At 39.0% G+C, this 21,600-nt stretch overlaps 1 protein-coding gene across 1 annotated transcript in view; it reads right to left on the bottom strand.

Annotated features, from left to right (window-relative positions):
* Nucleotides 1-2,450: 2,450 nt before the first annotated feature.
* Nucleotides 2,451-21,600, bottom strand: part of agps (alkylglycerone phosphate synthase) — a 160,284-nt gene continuing 141,134 nt past the window's right edge. The window contains exons 18-20 of the mRNA XM_078552025.1: nt 19,739-19,838; nt 16,319-16,376; nt 2,451-3,207 (exon numbers count right to left, since the gene is read on the bottom strand). Coding sequence (XP_078408151.1) covers nt 3,086-3,207; nt 16,319-16,376; nt 19,739-19,838 — 280 coding nt within the window. The 3' untranslated portion in view covers nt 2,451-3,085. The remainder of the gene's footprint in view (nt 3,208-16,318; nt 16,377-19,738; nt 19,839-21,600) is intronic.

The following is a 21,600-nucleotide window of genomic DNA, read 5'->3' on the forward strand; positions in this document are numbered from 1 at the left end:
AAAGTGGCTTGGTCTTTAAAAGAGCTGGCACAGACTCAGTGGGCCAAATGGCCTCCTTCTGTGCTGTACTATTCTATGATTTTGCTCTATGGATGAGTTTGGAGTAGTAGGCAGTTTTGGCTAGGGAGAGGGAAAAATAGTATAATTTGAGGTAATCCAACCAGAGATGCCAGATAAGATGAATACAAAGTGCGCTCAAGTTTCTTTCCTGTTAATCTGAAGTTGCGGAGATGGCAGTTATACCAGGAATGGCATGAGGATTTTGAAAAGACACCGTGCAGGGTTGGAAGGGGAGAAAGTTATTGAAGGTGGATCTCAAAGACTTGTGGAGAAGATTGATGGAGACATCAACATCATTACAGGTGGCAGACCAGAGCAGAGGAGAGAAGAGACAGTTACAGAGTGCTGGAGAAAGAATAGCTTTTAACAGGTTGGAAAATTACTGCTGTAGCATCTAGAAGCAGTCAGCGGACTGCATACAACATCAAAAATAATGAAGCGATCAGAGTGCAACAATTAAATTGAGGTCTTGAGGCCATATCAGCCAAGATGTAATTGAATGGCAGAAAAGGCTTGCAAGGCTGAAGGGCCCACTGCTGTTCTCACCTTCCTATACGTCATGATACAGTTGTTGTAGGTGGCCGTGCATGTGAGTGAGCGAGTTATTGTGGTGGGGTGGGAGGCATGGGGAGGTTTAAAAATGGAAAACAAAAACAAACAGCGGAGGCAGGTCAAGGTGAGTTCAAGTAAAGGCTGAAGCCACTGAAGTGGAGATACCCAAGCTGCAGCAGAGGTTAAATAGGAAGAGATTATGGTGAGAAATGTGTCTGGAGGTCAGAGAACTATCGGCAAGTAGGAGCTTAAAATGTACCCCTACAATTGTTTTAGCATTTCTTGTCAAGTTATTTTCATGCACATATGATTTTCTTTTTATTTATTTATTAAACACTTAGCTTTAAATGCATGTTTTGGTATCCCATGAATGCATAGCTACAAATGAAGTGCCAACATTGAAATGGTTTAAAGAAATTCAAATGTCTGATGAGCAATTCCTTACAAGTTTATTTAAAATAAAATCCAAATTAAATCACAGCAGTACCTTACCAACAACAATGTAGAAGCCAACAGACTTAAGGACAGGAAACTGCTCATCAAGTTTGTTGAGAATATGAAAACTTTGGAAGGTAGGTTGACAAAACAATTCAGCTACAGAAGGATTACAAATGAGTCACAAACAATGAGTTTCTGGCATACTGATTTTATAAATTACCTCCAGAAAAAAAAACACTTGGCAAATTTGTGGAAGATACAAAAATGTGCATTTAATTCTAAACTTTATTACAAATAAAAGGAGAAAAATAAGCAAAACCTTTGAGCTGATCTTTGGCCAAGTGACTCCTTTTATTTGTAATTTATTATCCTCCTTGCTTTCTAACCTCATAACTATAGCCAAAATGTTGCGCATACAGCTAGTTCCTAGGCTGCCTCTTTAGAAAACTATGGGAAGGAGGTAAAATTCTCTTTTCCAATTTTTTCCTTCTGTTTTGCATTCTCCTGATTCTCCCAACAAACAAGTACCCATACTCAGCTCATCACCTAACTCGCAATGGCTCAGACTGACACTTCAATTTGCGCTTGTTCCTGCTTCATCTCTGAGTACAAGCACATTACTTGTAATCTTCAAGTTACAGATGGGATCACTTCTTATGGATGTGCAAACCAGATGTATGAAATGCTCACAATGTAATTTATCTAACAAAAATCTATGCCTGAAAAATAGGCATCACTGATTGAGTCAGATGAGGAGGGGAGAGGGTAAACTTAATATTCAACTGTACACCAAGCATTATTGCTGATAAAAGGCACACCATATACACAACCACTTGAGGGAGCTAAAAGTATTGATTACACAGCCAATGGTTCACCAATATCCAAGTTATGCTAGTTCTTTTACAAGTGAAATGCCAGAAACTCAAGTTAACAGTGTTTGCTAAGTAAAATAGATACAGCCTCTGGGAGAACCATGAACATATTTTCAAATGTAGCCTAGAACACTGCACGCTGCTAATTAAATGTTATCACACACCAATCTTGATTTTCATCCAAGCAAAATACTGATGCCTTAAATAGCAAAGTCAGTCATCACACACCGCGCGGTAATGTTATATCTTGTATCAATTTCCAGTACACCATGCAAGTAAAAAAAAACTGTCTTGTGGTTGAGATTTCAGATTTTGATTTACAGAAACCTGTTTAATGCTCAGCATAACTTGGGATAGAACACACACATACAAGGACAACTGAAAAAGTATCCAGTATTGAAATTCAAAAAAATACTTTAATTATATGGATGATGCAAGTAACATTATCCATGTATCCCTATTTTGTAAATATTAACGTTATCCTTTAGTCCCCAGGACACTATCAAGAATATTTCTCCTTCCTGGAAGTTAACATTTGCAACATTTTAATTTAATCAAAAACCCATAATTCACAAAGGAGGTGCAATACAGTATGCATTCTGTACAATGATATTTTCCCCGTAGGAGGAAGCTTACAGAAAAGTCACTGAATTAGAGAGAACATTGTACAAAGTTGATAGTTTAACATTAAGTAACATTTGCTTATAGAATTGAATTAACATGCAATAAAAGTTACCAATAACAAGCAGGTATGGCTGTGTGATTGGTGCAAAAGTTTTTGAAGGGCTTAAATAGGCAGAAATTACAATCAGAGCTGACCACTCATGCCTTTTTTAAAAAAAATACAAGATAATCATAAGTGACTTCCAAGCATTTTTTGTTTTTCTTAACTGACAATTGCATGTCCTGCTTGCCACTTGTCAAAAACCTTCTCCGTTTTATTGTGACAGGGCATAGCACGCAACATAATAAATTTCACATCTTTTCTGCAAACACGTGCTCCGCGTCCCATATTAAAGAAATTTTAGCCAACAAATTCTACTGCAAAGTTTACAAAGTGTAAGTTGTTAATTTTTTTTGATAGTCTGGAGATTTCATCTTTAAGATGGTGGGATTTGCTTACTTTCCAAGAATCCAAGCTTTAGTTGCTGAGCACATCCGACTTACAGAAGATTTCGGTTTCCAAAGATATTATTGGGATCCACATACTGCTTAACAGATTTCAGCATCCCAACACCGACATCTGAGATACTCTCCTTCAACCATCGTTTTCGTAACTTACCCACTAGAAGACAGACACAAAATGCTTGAGTACACACGTTATGTTGCAAGATCAATCTTTTGAACATGGCAAATAAATACTGAGAGATAAATGATTTTATTTAGAAGAGGAGAAATGCAGTGTGTCATATGATTTATTGAGCTCTACGGACTATCAAGCTCATTAAACTCAGTGTTCACCAAAAGAGTACCATGCTGCACAATCCACAAGTTCAGTGCAAAATGGAGAATTAATATGTAGAAAATGTAAAGATATGAAGGTTTTAATGAAAACAGTAACACCTACTAAAGCAGTGCCTTCAATTGTTTTTGAGTAAGGTGAATTTTTTGGTCATGGGGCTTAGACTAACCAGCTTTTAAATTATTAAAAACTGGTGTTCATTTCGGTCTTCCTTACTGCATTTGTAACCAGCACAGCTGATTGCAAATCTATGCTGTACTCTTCAGCTGTTTAATTTAGTTGAATTCTCTTGACCTCAAAAAACCTGTGCAATTTTCCACTTATAGAAATGCATACTGAAATAGGTGGTGTGCAACATACTGTCATTTTTATCAGATAAACATTATTTGGTAGAGTTCTCCATATTCATTCGTGTAGCACAATAATTCATGAATGACATTCTGAGCAAATCACCTTAAATCATCACTACATAAACCTATCCACGAGGCAGCTCTACACATTGCAGGAGAGGGGAGGATGAGCATTATGCCACTTTCAAGTGCAAACATAAATATCACCAAATAGCTACTGTAGTTACAAATGTAGTTGTCCAGAAAAGGACACATACAGTAGTTGACTGGATGTAACACATTATTGCCACTACAGGGTGTACAAACTAACAGGCATGCTTGGCTGCACATTTCCAACATGACTGTAACTCCATGTGGAATTACACTGACGTTTGAACACCAGAAAACAAACATCCCTGCATAGAAAATGAAGCTGCTCAGAGCTCCAAAAGCAGAAGGTACTTGGAGTGCATCATTAGCTTTGTCAGGGTGTTAATTTGCACATCCATCTTGTCATATTTCCTGAGTTTATATTTTTATCATAGTAAATTGAATATTCATTTGACTAGTGAGCTGAAAACATGCAGGTTACGTGGCTGCCATGCTTGCAACCTTGCTTAAAATTTCTTTACACCATCGCCTCTAATAGACAAAGTCATATCCACTTTTCACTGTAAATCAGAGACAACAGAAAAGCACGTTTACAACCTGGAAAAAGCTTTGGGTTTGGTGGTGGCGGCGGCGGGGTGAAGGATGGGGGAAGAAAGAGGCTAAATAATGTGAAACCGATGCTTCTACTGTATTGTTACAAGAACAAACTCTACCTCAATATAACCAAGCCTAGTTCAGCACAGATTTCATGAATGCATCCTAATGTTAATCAGAAGTGACTCTATTGGCCAAAAACTAATAAAATGATTGAGCACTTGAAAGCACAAAGCCCCACATTAACGGCAACATGATAAGAATTCCTAGAAAAACTAATTATTTGCTACATCATATTCCAATGTATGCATTTTTACTTTAACACTTCAAAAGCACACTGAACATTGTTAAAAGGTAAATTTAGATGACCTAGATAATTTTTTTGCCCCAGGAATAACAATGCAAGGGAAAATCCAGCATCTTGTGCTGTGAAATGAAACACTAGAGAATAAGGAACTAAATAGTCAGCGGGAGCACCCGGCTGTCAAGAATTAATTTAGCTTTCCATCCAATGTTATGTCCATCAAAGTGCAACTAATGAGTTCTAGCTCTTAACTTACTGTTATGAATGTCATGGCTGTGTCACACCAGCAACAAGGGCCATTTAAAGGCCCATTTAGTTCACAGAAGTTAAGCTGCCATTTTTGCAAGCAGGCATGGTTTTCACCATTTGAATCTGTATGACTCTTCTGAGCTCTGAAGATGTCATACGGACTCAAAACGTTAATGCTGGGTTTTTTTTCTCACCACAGATGCTGTTAGACCTGCTGAGTTATTCCAGCATTTTCTGTTTCTGTTTCAGATTTCCAGATCCGCAGTATTTTGCTTTTATCTTATGATTTTCACCATTTCAGGACTGCAGCTTCTACTCAAAACTAGATGGAAATAACATGCTTCCCATGTTCAGTTTCTAACTTCTGAGCAACAGTTCCATCTCCCTTCCCTGGTTAATATACTTCACTCACTATTTGTGTGAAAGGTCAATTATTCAATGCACAGAACACCCCACTATCTATTTGTACTTGAATTTTCAGGTTGATAATAGGATATCATTTCACATAGCATTTCTATTGAATGTGGAAGATGCTAAATACTTGCTGATCAATTCCATGTCATTTGGTGCCAGTGCTTCTAAAATAAATCCTTTGTCAGTGTTGCTTCTAAGCAATGTAGATTCAAACTTCACAATAGGGCAGTAGCACAGAATCTAGGGTGATGCATCATTGCTGTAACTGGGTAGGTTCTGCATTGCTGGAGGTGCTATCACACAAATAAGATATAAAATCCAAGACCCAGCTGTTAATTCAAGTGTGCATTGAAGATTGCACACTGTTATTTGAAGGGTATGGAGTTTTTGCAGTACGTGTGCCACTACCAAAAAATAGATTAGTCATTTACTTCTTTGCAGTTTGTCACATTAGCTGTATGCAAAATGGCTGCTGTTTTTGCCTACATAATAATACCAAATAAAACATAAGACTTAGAAATAATTGAGATTTTATATGGTGCTTATATAAATTCAGCTTTCAACAATTGTCAGTTTAGTATAACAGACAACTTGAGTGAAGTTTGTATTTCTTCCAGTCTTCCACCTTAGATTACATCAGTTTTCTTCAATGCACCAATAGACAAGTACAAGAACTCCATTTATCACAAAGTAATTGCAAACAGACAAACTAGTCTGCCGCTCCCCAGCTAACTATTATTAATCACAATTACAGTTGAGACAGTGCAAGAGAAACAATTTTTGAGATGACATTAAATTCTCAATAGAGAATACAAAGGCAAGACCCCAAGGTCAGTAAATGAAATGGATAACAATAAGAAAATTCAGCACAGCACATCTTCCAGAATAATTTATTACGCCTGATACCATTGTACAGTGAATATTTGTCATATTGTGTTCTCAAAATAAGCCCTCAAGTTCAACAATCATTTAGTTTCATGGCTGTAATGCATTTTATCTAGTCAATGGTATGCATGTTATTTTAATTAACTGCATTCTTCTTAATTCAGAAAGATTAAATCATGTTTGAAAACATTTCATTTGGACAAAATGTTTTAAAGCCAGTGGAGGTAGGAGGATTGGAAAGCTTTATTTATCAGTTTGCTGTTTCAGTGACTACAATGGGAAATACAAGCCTATGGCAAGAGTTAACGGGGTTGGGTGTGGGAAGAGGGGAAGAATTGTACAAAAGGTCAGATTCAGAAGTCTGAAGGGTGTGGGTGGAGACATGGCCGGAATGGTTGCAGAAGTGGAGTTTAGCAAGACCATGAAAGGATATGAAGGGTGTTTTTTAAAATGTAATATGTTGGGAGGCAAGAAATTAATATAAATTGATGATGATGGGAGTCAAGAGTTAGTGGAACTTAGTGCGAGACTTGGTATCGAAGCTGAGTTTTGGACAGGTTGAAATTTATGGAGGGAGGAAGATGGAAAACCAGCAAAGGATATTGCCATTCAAATATCAAGGTGACAAAGCATGGAAAAGAGTAAGAAGTGAAAACAAACCATCTTAGTGATGGAGAGGAAAAGGATGGGAGCTCAGCTTTGTATAGGAGAGGACAGTGAGGTTTTGCATGTAGAGATTTAGCAATGAAGAGAAAAGTGGAAGCGTAATGAATTCAGCAGCAGAGTGAAAATTAAGGCAGGGGCCAAAAACTATGTTCGTCCTGATGTTCAGTCAGAAGTTGCTACTCATCCAAGATACCAGACATGCATGAAAGTTCTCATAGTGTTAAGAGCGGTGGGGGAAGAGATTAGCATACATATGGTACTGACAGCAGATGTTACCTCATGGGCAGCATTTAGATAAGCAAGAGGGGGTTTACAATGGATTACTGGCGAACTCCAGAGCTAATGGGATGATCAGAGAAGTTATTGCAAGAGATGCGTTAACTGCATTAATTTTAGCAACTCAGTTGCAACCACCACTTATATCAAATGATCAGGAAAAGTGATCAAAAGGTTTCTTGTTTCCTGAACAATGGCTCCCATTGAGACGACTGATATCTAGACTAGGCGTAAGCCTATCCCCCACGTTGTACTATGCTGCATGTGCCTGCAAACCATTGTAATGTAAAGATGCTCAGCAGAGCAAGGGTTAATGTGGGACTGGAGAGTAGCACCGCCCACGGTATCATGTATAGAGTCACATGGTAACAGAGCAGAGAGAAAACTCTAGACGCAGCCTACCTGCATGGCAGCAGCACCATGCATGACATTAACTGGGATCTGTATATAGTTAAAGACTACCAATAAATGGTTCATGTTTAAACAGAAGTCTAAAGACCTCATCATTGACACATCAAATAAACGCGAAACACAACTCCCCACATCAAGCTGGGTTTTTCTTCCTGCTGACATAGTTTCAATGCCTGCTTCTCCTTTACAGAGATTAGGATTTCTAGCCTGGTTCTGTGTCCCCTCCCCACATAGGCAGTTTACCAGCTTTCGCAATTCTGAATCCAACCTCATGCCTCTCTCTTCTCTTCCTAATCACCTCCATGCATTATTTTCCTCCTCTCCCTCCCAATTATCTAATTACCCACCCTCGGACTCTGGCCTGAAAACTGTTCTTGGTTGTAACTTCTCATGTGCAATGGCACAGGTGACTAACTAGTGTATCACATAGATATTGCAACACTGAAATATGCCAATGGTGTTTATCCGCCACGAGCAATATTTCAAGTCCCATGTACCTGTCCTGTTCTCACACCCCTACATTCCCAATTCAACTACCTATATGACTTATTCTGAAATATTGACAATGTCTGCTTGAATCTTTTTCTAAGTCTCTTACATTTCATCTTATAAATAGTTCTAGATTCCTCAATCATTGGTGACAGACTGTTTTGGTTCAGTACCTTTCTTTCATAATTTTAAAAACCTTTTTCAAATCACTTTTTTTACTTCCTCTGATCCAATGGAAACGGTGCCAATTGCTCAGGTTTTCTTTGTATTTTTATTTCTTCATACCAGGCAGCATTCTAATGACTCTGCACCATTCCAGTTCTATTGCCTCAATGACTTTCATACTGCATCAAGTCCAGAATTGTGCATGTTACTTCACTGTGGTCTTACTAAGGTTTTATGCAGATTCACAATTGCATCTTGATGTATATTCCATGCCTTTTGTCATAAAGTCCTGAATTCCATTAGCTTTATTTCTGGCCTTATGCAGTTGAGATGCTGCTTTTAATATCCTATGAATATGAAACCTCAAATCTCACAGCTTTCCTCCCAAGTATAAATATTTATTTTGATAAAAGCAGGAAACCACAGGCGAGTTAGCCTGACATCTGACATGGGGTAATTGCTAGGATCCATTATTGAGGAGGTTTTAGAAAATCATAATGTGATCAGGCAGAGTCAACACTACTTTGTCAAAGGGAAATCATGTTTAACTAATTTGTTAGAGTCTTTGAGGAAGTAACAAGCACGGTGGATAAAGAGGAACCTGTAGATGTGATGTACTTAGATTTCCAAAATGCATTTGATAAGGTGCCATATCAAAGGTTAAAACACAAGGTAAGAGAACATGGTGTAGGGGGTAACATATTAGTATCGATAAAGGATTGGTTAACTAGTAGGAAGTAGAGAGTAGAGATAAATGGGTCTTTTTTTGGGTTGGCAAGCTATATCTAATGGGAGTGCCAGAGTAATCAGTGCTGAGGCCTTGACTATTTACAATCTACATCAATGACTTGGATGAAGAAACTGAATGTATGGCAGCTAAATTTGCCAATGACACCAAGATAGGTAGGAAATTAAGTTGTCAAGAGGAGCTAGAGTGTGTGTAAAGGGATATAGACAGGTTAGGTGAGTGGACAAAAATTTGGCAGATGAAGCATAATGTGGGAAAATGTGAACTTGTCCACTTTGGCAGGAAGAATAGAAAAGCAGCAAATTATTTACATGGAGAGAGATTGCAGAACTTGGTCATACAGAGGAATCTCTCGTGATACATGAATCACAAAAAGTTAATATGCGGGTACAGCAAATGATTAGGAAGGTAAATAGAATACTGTCATTTATTGCAAGGAGAATGGAATATAAGGAAGTTTTACTGCATCTGTACAGGGCATTGGTGAGACCATATCTGGGATGCTGTGTATAATTTTGGTCTCCTTATTTGAAAAAAAGATGTAATTACATTAGCAGTTCAGAGAAGGCTCACTCAACTCATTTCTGAGATGAGGTTTTATCTTAAGAAGAAAAACTAAACAGGCTGGGCTTATGCCCATTGGAGTTTAGAAGAATGAGAGATGATCTTATTGAAATATATAAGATCCTGAGGTGACTCGATTGGGTGGATACTGGAAGGATGTTTCCACCTTTCGGGGAGACTAGAACTAGGGGATGTAGTTTAAGAATAAGAGATCTCCTTTTTAAGATGGAGATGAGGGGAAATTTTTTCCCTGAATGTTGTTTATAGGTAGAATTCTCTTCCCCAGAAAGCAGTGGTGGTTGAATCGTTGAATTTATTCAAGGCAGAGTTTGACAGATCTTTGACAGACAAGGGAGTCAAGTGTTATGGAGGACAAACAGGAAAATATAGTTGAGACCACAACCAGATGAACCATGATCTCATTAATAGCAGAGCAGGCTCGGAGGGCCAAATGGCCTACTCCTGCCCCTAAGTCCTAAGTCCCTATGTTCATAAACCAAAATGCACTACCTTGCATTTACTAAGATCCTATAAATTTTTTTGAGGAGTTGGATGGAGGGGGAGGGGGTTGGAGCACCAGGGGAGAAGAGAAATGTAGATGTGATGTACATGGACTTTTAGAAAATCTTTAACACAATACCACACGAAGGCTGTTGGAGAACATTTAGAGGTATAAAATTATGAACTCCATTTGCCAACTTTTTCACATTCCATCAATATCCCCTTGTATCTTTCTTTGGTGCCCAGATCATGATTCCTGTTTTAGCATTGCCTGCAGACTCCCTTTAGTACCATCTCCAACTTATTAATTTACACTTATTCAGTTCCAGAAGAGAAACTTGTGTAGCACCACTATCTACATCTATCCACTCTGAGGAACTGCTTGTAACCCTCATTTTCTGTTTCCTTTCCCAAATAGTTTTTAAAAAATGAAATTTGCCAACATCCCCTAATTTTATACCTTTAAATGTTCTCCAACAGCCTTCGTGCGGTATTGTGTCAAAGATTTTCTAAAAGTCCATGTACATCACATCTACATTTCTCTTCTCCTCTGGTGCCCCAACCCCTCCCCCTCCATCCAACTCCTCAAAAAAATTTATCGGATCTGTTGAGCACAATCTTCCTTTCGGAAATCAGCATTGACTGCTTCAACTTATTTCCCCATCATTTAGATAATTACTAATTTCATCTTGGAAGATTCTAACATTTTCCCTAATACAGATGTTGAACCAACTGGCCTATAATTACCCTTTTGAAAATAGATATTACATTGGCAACTCGCCAATCCTCCTGCACATACCTCCTCTCAACAGAACTCTCACCCAATATCTATGGCCTCTGCTGTTTCTTACCTCATTTCTCTCAGGGTCCTTGGGTATATCCAATCAGGTCTCAGCACTTTGTCCTCTTTTAGCTTAACTAGCTTCTCAAACATTATACTTTTATTTTGGTATCTCTCATCTTGTTTTTAGTTCAGAATTTACCCAACATGCCAATTAACCTTCTTTAAATTAAGGTAAAATTCCAAAATAGCAATGCCATTGTGAAAGTGCAGAACTAGAGATCTAAAGTATTGAGTAAATTAAGATATGATGTGGTAGCACTGTATGTAGTTATCAACATGCAGGAGGGATAAGTTACATGCCCCAGATGCCCAAAGCAAATCAGCTCAAATACTCAGGGCCATTTTAGCATTCATGCAGTTTTACGGACATCAAGGTACATTCATCTTGTACTTTAGATACATTTTAAAACATTATTTTATTCAATCCATTTAATTCAAATCCTTGGTCACTCCAGTGAAGTGCAGTGCAAGTTAAATGATAGTGAACTGTAAATTAACTGGAATCAATGTCATATAATCGCATTCTTAACCAGATTTCAATGGTGTACATATTGTAGTTTAAATGATCAGAAACTGATCTGTAGTTTAAATGATCAGAAACTGATCAAGTATTGTCTCAATTGTCAATTGGCTCATTTGCCTCATTACTAATTTGAATACAGGCAAATAGTAGTTCAGTTATGAAGCATTTGTATAAGAGGCTTTCACAGGCAATGGGCCCAAATTTAACTCTATGCAAGTGAATGGGTTTTGGGCGAGTTAAAAATTGGGCCTAATAAATCTAATTATCTGCAATTATTTTGTCTAACCATAATTGAGGCTAGAGATGAAGTGATCATCTCTCCTATTGATCTTTAGGTAAAAAAATCAAACTATTATGCCAACTGTTAAAGTTTGTATATTTCTGTTCAATAAGATTTCAACTATTGCTATCTACAGATTGTTAAACCCAATACGTTTCTTTTGCCAATCAAACTTCTTCCCGAGTCCCAAGATACCTGTATTTTTAAAACATTCCAAATCCCCTGCTGCTGACCAAGTGTTTTCCTGAAGCATAAAGAGAAAATACTGTTTTCACTGGAAATACTCATTTTTTTTAGAACTCATAATGGCGACTTGTACAAGGTGCTTGTGAAAAAAAAAACATTTTAGGTAGGAAAGCAGAGCACTGAAAAAGGCACTGGAGCCCAGCTGGTAGGTCCCAAAGATCAATATGCCTCAATTGTCCACTCAAACATTAATTCAGTTTTTCCATGCTTTAAATATTCACCAATTTTAAATATTCACCACCCTCAATGTAAAGTAGGAAAATCTAAACTGTCTGCCCACATTCCTTTTTCCAACCTTGAGCCCAATATCTTTGATTCCTGCTACAACTCAAATAATAACTTGCTACTGTCTCTGGCCACTACTGATGGAGCCAGTGCATCCATATTTTCAGCTGTTTGACTGAGCTGACTTAAATCACCTCCAAACTTAACTAATCCAGCATACTCTTTGCTGGCCTCCCTTGCCCAAAATTCTGTTGCACGTACCCTGTCCCCAACAATGCTCTGATTGCACATCGCCTGTGTTTTTGCTGACTGCACTGGCTACAAACCGACAGCACATCACATTTAAAATCCAATGCCGACCTTGGCCTACTCTATTTCTGCAACCCACTCCAGCCTGATATCCATCCGAAATGGTTCATTACTCCAACTATGGCATCATGCCCTTTATTCCTTGATTGGTGGCACCCCTTTCAGCCACCTCAGTCTTTGCCTTTAAAAATCTCACGGTCTGTCTCAAATAAATTTTTTTAACATGCTGCAAATACTCAAAGTCAGGCAACATTTGTGGAGAGAAACAGTTAACATTTCAGGGCGATGACCTTTCATCAGAAGTGAAGATAGAAATATAAGAGTTTTTAAACAAATAGAAGAAATGAGGAGGTAGGAAGAACAAAAGGGGTCTGTGATAGGAGGAGAGCAGGGGAGATTAACTAACAAAAGGTTTCATGATGCAAAAGTCAAAGAGAGTGGTAATGAGTATAGTAAAGAAACAAAGGTTGTGTCCAGATGAGGCATGTATGACTACATAGCAACCATCTACATGCAACATGAAAGGATAAAGAAAGCAAGCAGGCAACAAAAAGCAAGAGTAAAAAGTACACAGAACAAGATGGAGGAAGAGTTTAGGATCTAAAGTTGTCGAACTCAATATTGAGTCCAGAAGGCAGCAGAGTGCCAAGATGAAAGATGAGGTGCAGTTTCTCGAGCTTGCATTGAGCTTCAATGGGACACTGGTTGCAGCCACAGGCAAAGATCAGAGTGGTACGAAGATGGGGAATTAAAATGAAAAGCGACAGGAGGCTCAGTGGGCCAGGAAAGGGTTTGAAACAAGATCTGTGTCCCATGCATCCAAGTGTATTAATACAGAGTTACTTAATTGATCTATTCCCTTGAGAATCTTTAATATTTGGATAATATCTCTTTTCCAGAGTAAACAATCTCAACCCCTTCAACTTCTCATATTTCAGATGCTTTAAGTTACATATCAGCAAATCTAGGTCCTGAATATCCTTGCTGTCATATAGCAACCAGAATTGTGCATATTGCACAAATATACTGGTGCTTCATTCAATCTTTCATTGTCTGGAACCAGTGATCTATCCTGTAGGCTATACCTCCCAAGATCTAGTTAGCTTTTCTTCTTTCACTGCTGGTTTCAGTGAACCATATACCAATATCCCCAGATTCTGCTCACATGGTTTCCTGTAGTCTACAGCTATTCAGCTTAAACTCTATTTCTCTTCCCAATAAATTGAAGTTGCCGACATTCAATATAATTTACCATTCATTATCCCACCTTCCCAGTCAACCCAAATCCCTTTGCATTTAGTTTGTCTGCTCCCTAATACTCAACCATCATGTGTTACAATTTGGTAACATTTGCAAAATTATAGTTTTCTTTAACATCAGTACCAAGTTATTTACATATACTACAAATATCCCCAGCACTGACCACAATAACCCATTGACATGTCAATGCAGCCTCCATTCACAATTTAACCAATATTCACTGATGTAGCCAATTCTTTATCCGTCCCAGAAGTTTGTTTCTCATTTCATACTGACCTACTTTGTAGATTAATTGCTTGTGTGGCACAGTATCAAAAGCCTTGCTGAAACCTCAATATATTATCCACCTCGAACAAGGCCTGCTATTTCTTCAAAGATCTCCAACAAACCTGTTAGGCAAAAACTTCTTCCCATAATGTCATGCTGAGTACTTCATGTTATATACATTTAGACTTCATTAACCGCTCTATCAAAGTGCATTTTAATACTTTATGGATGTTAGGCTCACTGGCCTATAGGTTAGAATTATAAAATACTACAGCACAGAAGGAGGCCATTTAATCTATTGAGACTGTGCCAATTCTTTGAAGAGCTCCATTCCCTGTTTTTTCTCCACATCCCTGCAATTTATTCTCATTCAAGTATTTTATCTTATTCCTTTTTGAAGGCAGCTATTCAATCTGTATCTACCACATGATCAAGCAGTGCATTCCAAACCCTAACTATTCATTATGAAAAAATAGCTTTCCTCATATCACCCTCTTCTTTTGCCAATCATTTTAAATCATTGTTAGTGTATACTGATGAAAGGCTTGAAAAATGCCCAGTCTCTTTCAAATTACTCTGGAAGGATAAGGCATCTCAAAAATTTCAGCAACAGGTGAAGCAAGCCATTTCACGCTGCTACTACATGGTAGCAACACGAGTGGTATTTTCCACTAACAGGACGCTGCCGTCAAGCCAAATAGGTGTTCTGCCCACCACAATGAGTAATGTGGTATATGAATTTCAGTGTCAGTGTGATGCCTGGTATGTAGGCTGGATGTCCTAATGACTGGCAGATCATATAAAACAGCATGTCCCTTCAGCTGTTCGCAATAGGCAGAGGACTGACCGTACTCAACCAGCCCGTGCTTGCAAAACTCAGAACATAATGCCTAACATTACACGTGATCTGCAACTGGACAGTACTTGCTGAACAATCCTGTGTGCACTAAGAATTATACCAACAACCAATTTAAGATTCAGTCAAGCTTGCAATGTGGCTCACTTATGCTCACTAGAAGCTACATTTTTGACACGCAGGGACCTGCCCTCTACAGGCAAAAGGAACATGTCCAGGCATTGCCCCATTTCTTAACTAAACAAAAAAGCATGGGGGACAATAGTTCCTGAGTGCATTCTCATTGGCAATGCCTCAACTAATCAGAGTCGAATGGCCAGCCAATCAGCACCCTTTTCTCATATAGTATAAATTGTTAAGACCTTAAGGTGTAGGAGCAGAAGTAGCCCATTCGGCCCATTCAGTCTGCATGGCCATTCAATGAGATCATGGCTGATCTGATAATCCTCAAATCCACTTTCCTGCTTTTTCCCCATAAACCTTGATTCCCTTACTGATTAAAAATCTGTCTATCTCAGCCTTGAACATACTTAATGACCCAGCCTCTACAGCCCTCTGTGGTAAAGAACTCCACAGATTCACTACCCTCCGACAGAAGTTGTTGTTCCTCATCTCTGTCTTAAATGGGCGACCCCTTACTCTGAGATTACGCCCTCTGGCCCTAGGCTCTCCCACAAGGTAAAACAACTTCTCAGCATCTAACCTGTCAAGCCCGCTAAGAATTTTATGCACTTCAATAAGGTCACCTCTCATTCTTCTAAGCTCCAATGAGTATAGGCCCAACCTACTCAACCTCTCCTCATAAGAAAATCCCTCCGTCCCTGGGCTCAACCTAGTGAACCTCCCCTGGACTGCCTCCAATGCCAGTATATCTTTCCTTAGATAAGGGGATCAAAGCTGTTCACAGTATTCTAGGTGTGGTCTAGCTAGTGCCTTGTATAGTTTTAGCAAGACTTCCCTATTTTTATACCCTTTGAAATAAAGGGGGAAAAAAATTCATTGTTGCTCATTTGGCATTCTTGTGTCTGTCCTTATGAATACAAGACAAAAAGCTTCTACAACATATCTCTTCCTTCAGCAGTACTGTCAAAATAGTATATTTCAAAAAGGCTGTTTGAGTGTGGTATGTAAATGCGTTGTGTGGTGTAGCACTGATGGACCTTTGCATGTTTGATCTCCCTGCTCTCTGCCACTAGCTGGTCTTAGCTAGTGGGATGCTACAGTTGACTTTAGCTTAGTGAGAAGAGTGAATAAATAAATCAGGGAGTCATTCCATGAATGATCAGACTTGAGACATCTCTGCCTACACTCGCATTGGGAGAATAGCCACTTGAATGAAGCATCAGAAGCCTTTGGAACAATGTTACATTACAAGCCTTACAAGAGGAAGGGGAAAGCACATGAGAAAGTGTACTCACCTCCGTGATGGTGAGAAAGGCTTCCTCCATTCTCAAGTATTTCTTCTCTGGCTGAAGCCTAATTTAATAATTTAATAAAAATGAATTTAAATCATTAGTTAAATACATTCATCAACACATACCTCAAGTCGTTTTTGATCATGTTACACTGCTATCCTTCAAGTTTTCCCTATACATAACCAATAGTTATAGCTTGGTAGTATAGAACTTGAACATTGTTGAAAAAGAGATATATTTTGCTGAACCTTTCATCTTGCATTCATTCCGACAAATGCAAGAATGCCAAATGTCAAATGGTCACAACAATTTATACTACAGGAGAAAAGGGTGTTGATTGGTTGGCAAATCAATTCCGAATGCTTTCTCCTTGGCAACACCGCGACCAAAGGGCAACTATAGGCTTCCCAAGCTCCAACGTAATTCAAAAAAAGGGTGCAAGGTTTGAGCATATTCCTTTTGTTTGCAAAGAATGGGTCCCTGCATAGAAATGTATGTCACTTCTAGCAAGCATAAATGAGCTATGTTGCAAGCTTGACTGAGTATTTTAAATAGGTTGTTAGTGTAGCTATTATCGTACTCAGGGTTGTTCAGCAAATGTTGGGCAATCGCAAAATCGTATCTAACAGTAGACACTTTGTTTTGTTTTGGATTTTGTAAGCATGGGCTGGTTGAGTACAGTTTGTACTCTGCCTATTGTAAACAATCAAAGGAACATGCTGTTTGATTCAAATCAGTCAATCGCTGGGATGTATGGCCTAAGTAACTGGCATCACATCAGCACTGAAATGATGGCAGCATCCTGTTAGTGGAAAATATCCATCATTTAGCCACTGCATTGTAACAGCGTGAAATGGTTTGCATAACCTATTCAAATCTTTGAGATACTTTGTCTTTCCAGGGTAATTTGAGGTAGACTGGGAACTTTTCAGGTCTGACAGTGGTGGACCATTTGCCAGTTTGTGCAATACACAATGGTCAGTGATCTAATCAGGACAGCCATTGTCCCACAGGATAGTTTTGATTCATTCTGTTTCTACATCAAGCTTGCAATGTGAGCAAATAGCTAGGGCCCAATTTATAAGATTGCTGATAAGGCCAATCTTCCAGCTTGGAGCTATATGAATCACAACATGTTTACTGATCAGTGGAAGAAGGCTTATGGTAGGCAGTAGTGGAGAACCCATGAGCGAATTTCTCAACTAGCACATCAAGGAAAAGGAGCAAGATAGACAACTCCATCTCAAAAGTGAATTTGAGCACAGGATGGAGCTTATTAAGGTTTGTAAGCAAATCCTTACACAGAACTGCAGACTCAAAGATCGCGAAAGCATCATCTACTTATTGGAAGTATGCACAGGGCATGAAGTTAGAGCTCCCTCCATCAAAAGCATATTTGTCATGGAAACCAATAAAAATATTAGCAAGTGCTGGACCTAGAGGGGATCCCATGGCCACACCATTTATTTGGGCATACATGGCGTCATTAATACTGAACTTGACTGCATGAGTTGCTGAGTTCATAAGTTCAATGAATACAGATTCATAAAATGGTGGTGTGTCTATATTGCCGTGATATAGCGATGCAGTGCAAACGTCGATGGTGTCCATCAGTGGCACATTCATAAATAAGCTTGGTCGAGCTCAACTCAAATGGTTTAGTGAATGACGACAGCCCGTGCTTAGTGAGTTTCCAACTTACTTGAAGGATTCCTTCATCTTCACAAGACTATATGCAACCTACATATTGATAGCAATACCTTGTCTAATACAAAAACAGAATTACCTGGAAAAACTCAGCAGGTCTGGCAGCATCGGCGGAGAAGAAAAGAGTTGACGTTTCGAGTCCTCATGACCCTTCAACAGAACTGTAATTCTGTTTTTGTTTTGGATTTCCAGCATCCGCAGTAGTTTTTTGTTTTTATACCTTGTCTAATGCTTGTTCAATTCTAGGAGCATAATTTATGAACGTGCCACAAAAGGAAGCCACTACTATCTACCACAAGCTTACTTTCGCTGGTCAATATAGATGTTGGAATTCGTATAGCTCCATGTGCTATAAGATTGACCTCGCCAACAATCTTGTTAATACTGCCCTAGTCATTTTCTCAGATGGCAAGCTTGACACAGAAATAGGTGCACCAAGACTATGCTGTGGGACAACCGCTATCCTGATCAGATCATTCTTCACTGTGGATTGTGCAAACTTGTAAATGGGCCTAAGGCCATCAGTTTCAGACCCGAAAAGTGCCCAACCTACCTCAAATTACCATTGAAAGGTAAAGTAGCTCAAAAACTGAACATCAGGCTAAGCAAGTCATTTCACACTGCTACTATGCAGTAGTTATGCAAGTGGTATTTTCCACGAACAGGATGTTGTCATCAGTCCAAAACGACTTTCTGGTTACCACACAATTGAGCAATGTCATGCATGAATTTCAGTGCTGGTGCGATGTCAGGTACATAGGCCATACATCCCAACAACTGGCTGATCAAATCAAACATCATGTTCCTTTGGTTATCATAATAAGCAAAGTACAGACCGTACTCAAACAACTCAACGCTTTGTGATTGGGCGGCACTTACTGAACAATCCTGAGGGCGCTAATAGCTATGGCAAGAGCCAATTTAAGATATTCAGTCGAGCTCGTAACATGGCTCATTTATGTTTGCTAGAAGCTACATACATAGGGACCCGTTCTCTGCAATCAAAAGGAATACGTTCAAGCCTTGCACCTATCTTGAATTACCTGTTCCCCCTTGCTTTCTCCATGGCAACGTCTCGGCCAATCAGATTCGACTTGCCAACTAATCAGCACCCTTTTCTCTCCTGTAGGATAAATTGTGATCATTTGAAATTTGGCATTCTTGCATTTGTCCTATGAGTACAAGACGTTTTGGCAACATGTCTCTCTTTTCAGCAATATTCAAGTTTTGTACTACCAAGCGACTGTTTGCATACTAGAGTTTGTTTCCTTCACTAGAGCTCGTCTGGAATAGGATACCAAAACATTTTAATAGCTCAACAGTAGCTTCAGTAAGCATAGGCCAAGATGATTATCTCGACCTACAACTTTGTTCCAACAACTAGATTATGGACCAACAACAAATCTTCAGCTTTGTGCAACTTTGTGTAACCATAGTGAACTTTGTGGCCTGCAAAATCTTACTCCCATTTGTAAACATGCATGTAGGTGATCAGGTGTGTTTCAGAGTTCAGAAAAAAAAAGACGTGGATCAGTTGCACAAAATAGAAGCCAGTCACAATATTACTGTTCTCATTCTGCAAATTAATAAAACTTTACAATTAATTCAAAATATCTTCAAACAAAAGTTGATTTTTTACATTACACATATCTTTAAAATAAACAATAGTTCAGAATAAGAAATGGGGAGGCTCCAGGAGTACCTGGACAACATTACCTCAATTTGCTCAAACACAGCAATTGGGTCGCTTATACCCCTGTAATTAAAAGCAAAGTAGAAATAGACACAAGCCCCAGCATCATAAGTTTGGGTAACTCTGGAAGAGAAGAAAAATGTTTTGTTGGACAATCACACAAATAATTTTCTCAATAGTTTGTTATATTGTTCTTACATTTAATACATTTTAATATAAGTTCATTGATTGAAATCTATGGCCTGGTTCTGCACAGGGTAGCTGTTATAAGGTGAAACCCAGAAGGATGGGCTTTCCCTGAATGTTCTGCAGAATTGAACTGCAGGGCTGCTTAATTTTTTTTCTTTGGCATTCCAATCCACAGTTGAATTGACAGGCTGGAGGCCTCTTGGGCAGGAAGCCTACTTCACACGGTCAAAGCCTAAGAGAGCAGATGGGTCGATTGGAGTTTGGTGGGGCTGGCGGAGCAGATGAAAGAGATAGCTGCAGAAGAGGAAGTCATCCCGTGGTGATCAGGGGTATCCTGATTATGGGGAGAAGATTGGATGGTGGTCAAGGAAGGAGATGGGGGATGAGCAGGAGGGAAAGATAGAGTGGTCAGATTGAGGCAGGCAGGGGTTGGGGCTAACAGGTTAGCATGTTGAGCCTGGGGGAAGTGTTCCTGCTCCTTTTTGCCCAAAGGCAGTGCTGTAAAGACACTCATCTCATGGATTTTGTCCTTCTCGCCTCCTTTAAGCTGCTGAGTTTCAATGTTCCAGATTCTAGCTACCATGACCACCTTAGCCCTTACTCACACTGCCAATGAAAAGCTCTAAAGCTTGATTACTCCAATTCTCTACTCACGGGCCTCTGAATTTTCACCCTTCAAAAACTACAACTCATTCAAACTCCACTCTGCACACCTATCCAACACTAATTCCTGCCCTTTCATTACCAACACTAATTTCCTCAACTAGGCCCTCTGTGGTCTTGGCCCATGTTAATTTTTCTCGCTTTTCTAGCACCATGTTTCAGCATATCGGCCACTCATAGCTCTGGCCTCCTTTGCATCCCCTACAATTTACTCTAGCTACAGTCTCTTTTCTACTTTAAAAGTCTCAAAACAACTATAGTCTTTTGCCACATACCACTATCTATCTCCCATCACGTCTTGGTGTTCAGTTGTCACCTGTGAAGTTTGTTGCAATTAGAATTGTGATGTGATTGTTTACATCTTATGACTGACTGTCTCTTACAGTATTGCAAAGGTTACTGTTGCTAACATGTTAGCAATTTTAAAAAAAAGTTACAGTAAGGCTGCATTTATTTTACAGCACTATTACACAGCAACAGTATTACAAAGGTAAAGTGCACCATTACTGCCTTCAGAGGAATCTGAACTCACCTCAAGATCTGGTTTTCCCCTGTCACCTATGGAGGTAGTAGGAGTAAAGCGAAATTAACAGCCACCCTGAAGGTGCAGGTAGCCATTTTGTTCTGTTCAAAAGTGAGCAAAGCACTCAACCTGCTTACTTATGTCAGCAATACTGTTTACCACTTGGTACAGAAGTTCCACAAACACCAGGGAAGGTTTGACAGCTGATTACATTTTGTAATTCTGAATTAAAAATACTTAAGAGTGCCCCAGTTATTTATTGCACAGCTTAGTAAAAATAAATGCATCAAAATTAATTTTTGTTTATTCCAAATACTGCCTCTCAATGCAAGTTAAAAAATAGGCTATATTATAATAATTACTACAAATGTCTGCTCAGAACTGGGCTTGACAAACATAGTCCCTTGCTCACTGTGGTCAATGTTTACAGAGGTCAAATTATCAGATATATCTTGCCCAGTTGCCCAATAGGTGCTTGGGAATTAAGTTCCATAGGATTAAGTGTTGTAT

Source organism: Cetorhinus maximus, chromosome 11, assembly GCF_964194155.1.
Source record: "Cetorhinus maximus chromosome 11, sCetMax3.hap1.1, whole genome shotgun sequence".
Classification (NCBI taxonomy): Eukaryota; Metazoa; Chordata; class Chondrichthyes; order Lamniformes; family Cetorhinidae; genus Cetorhinus; species Cetorhinus maximus.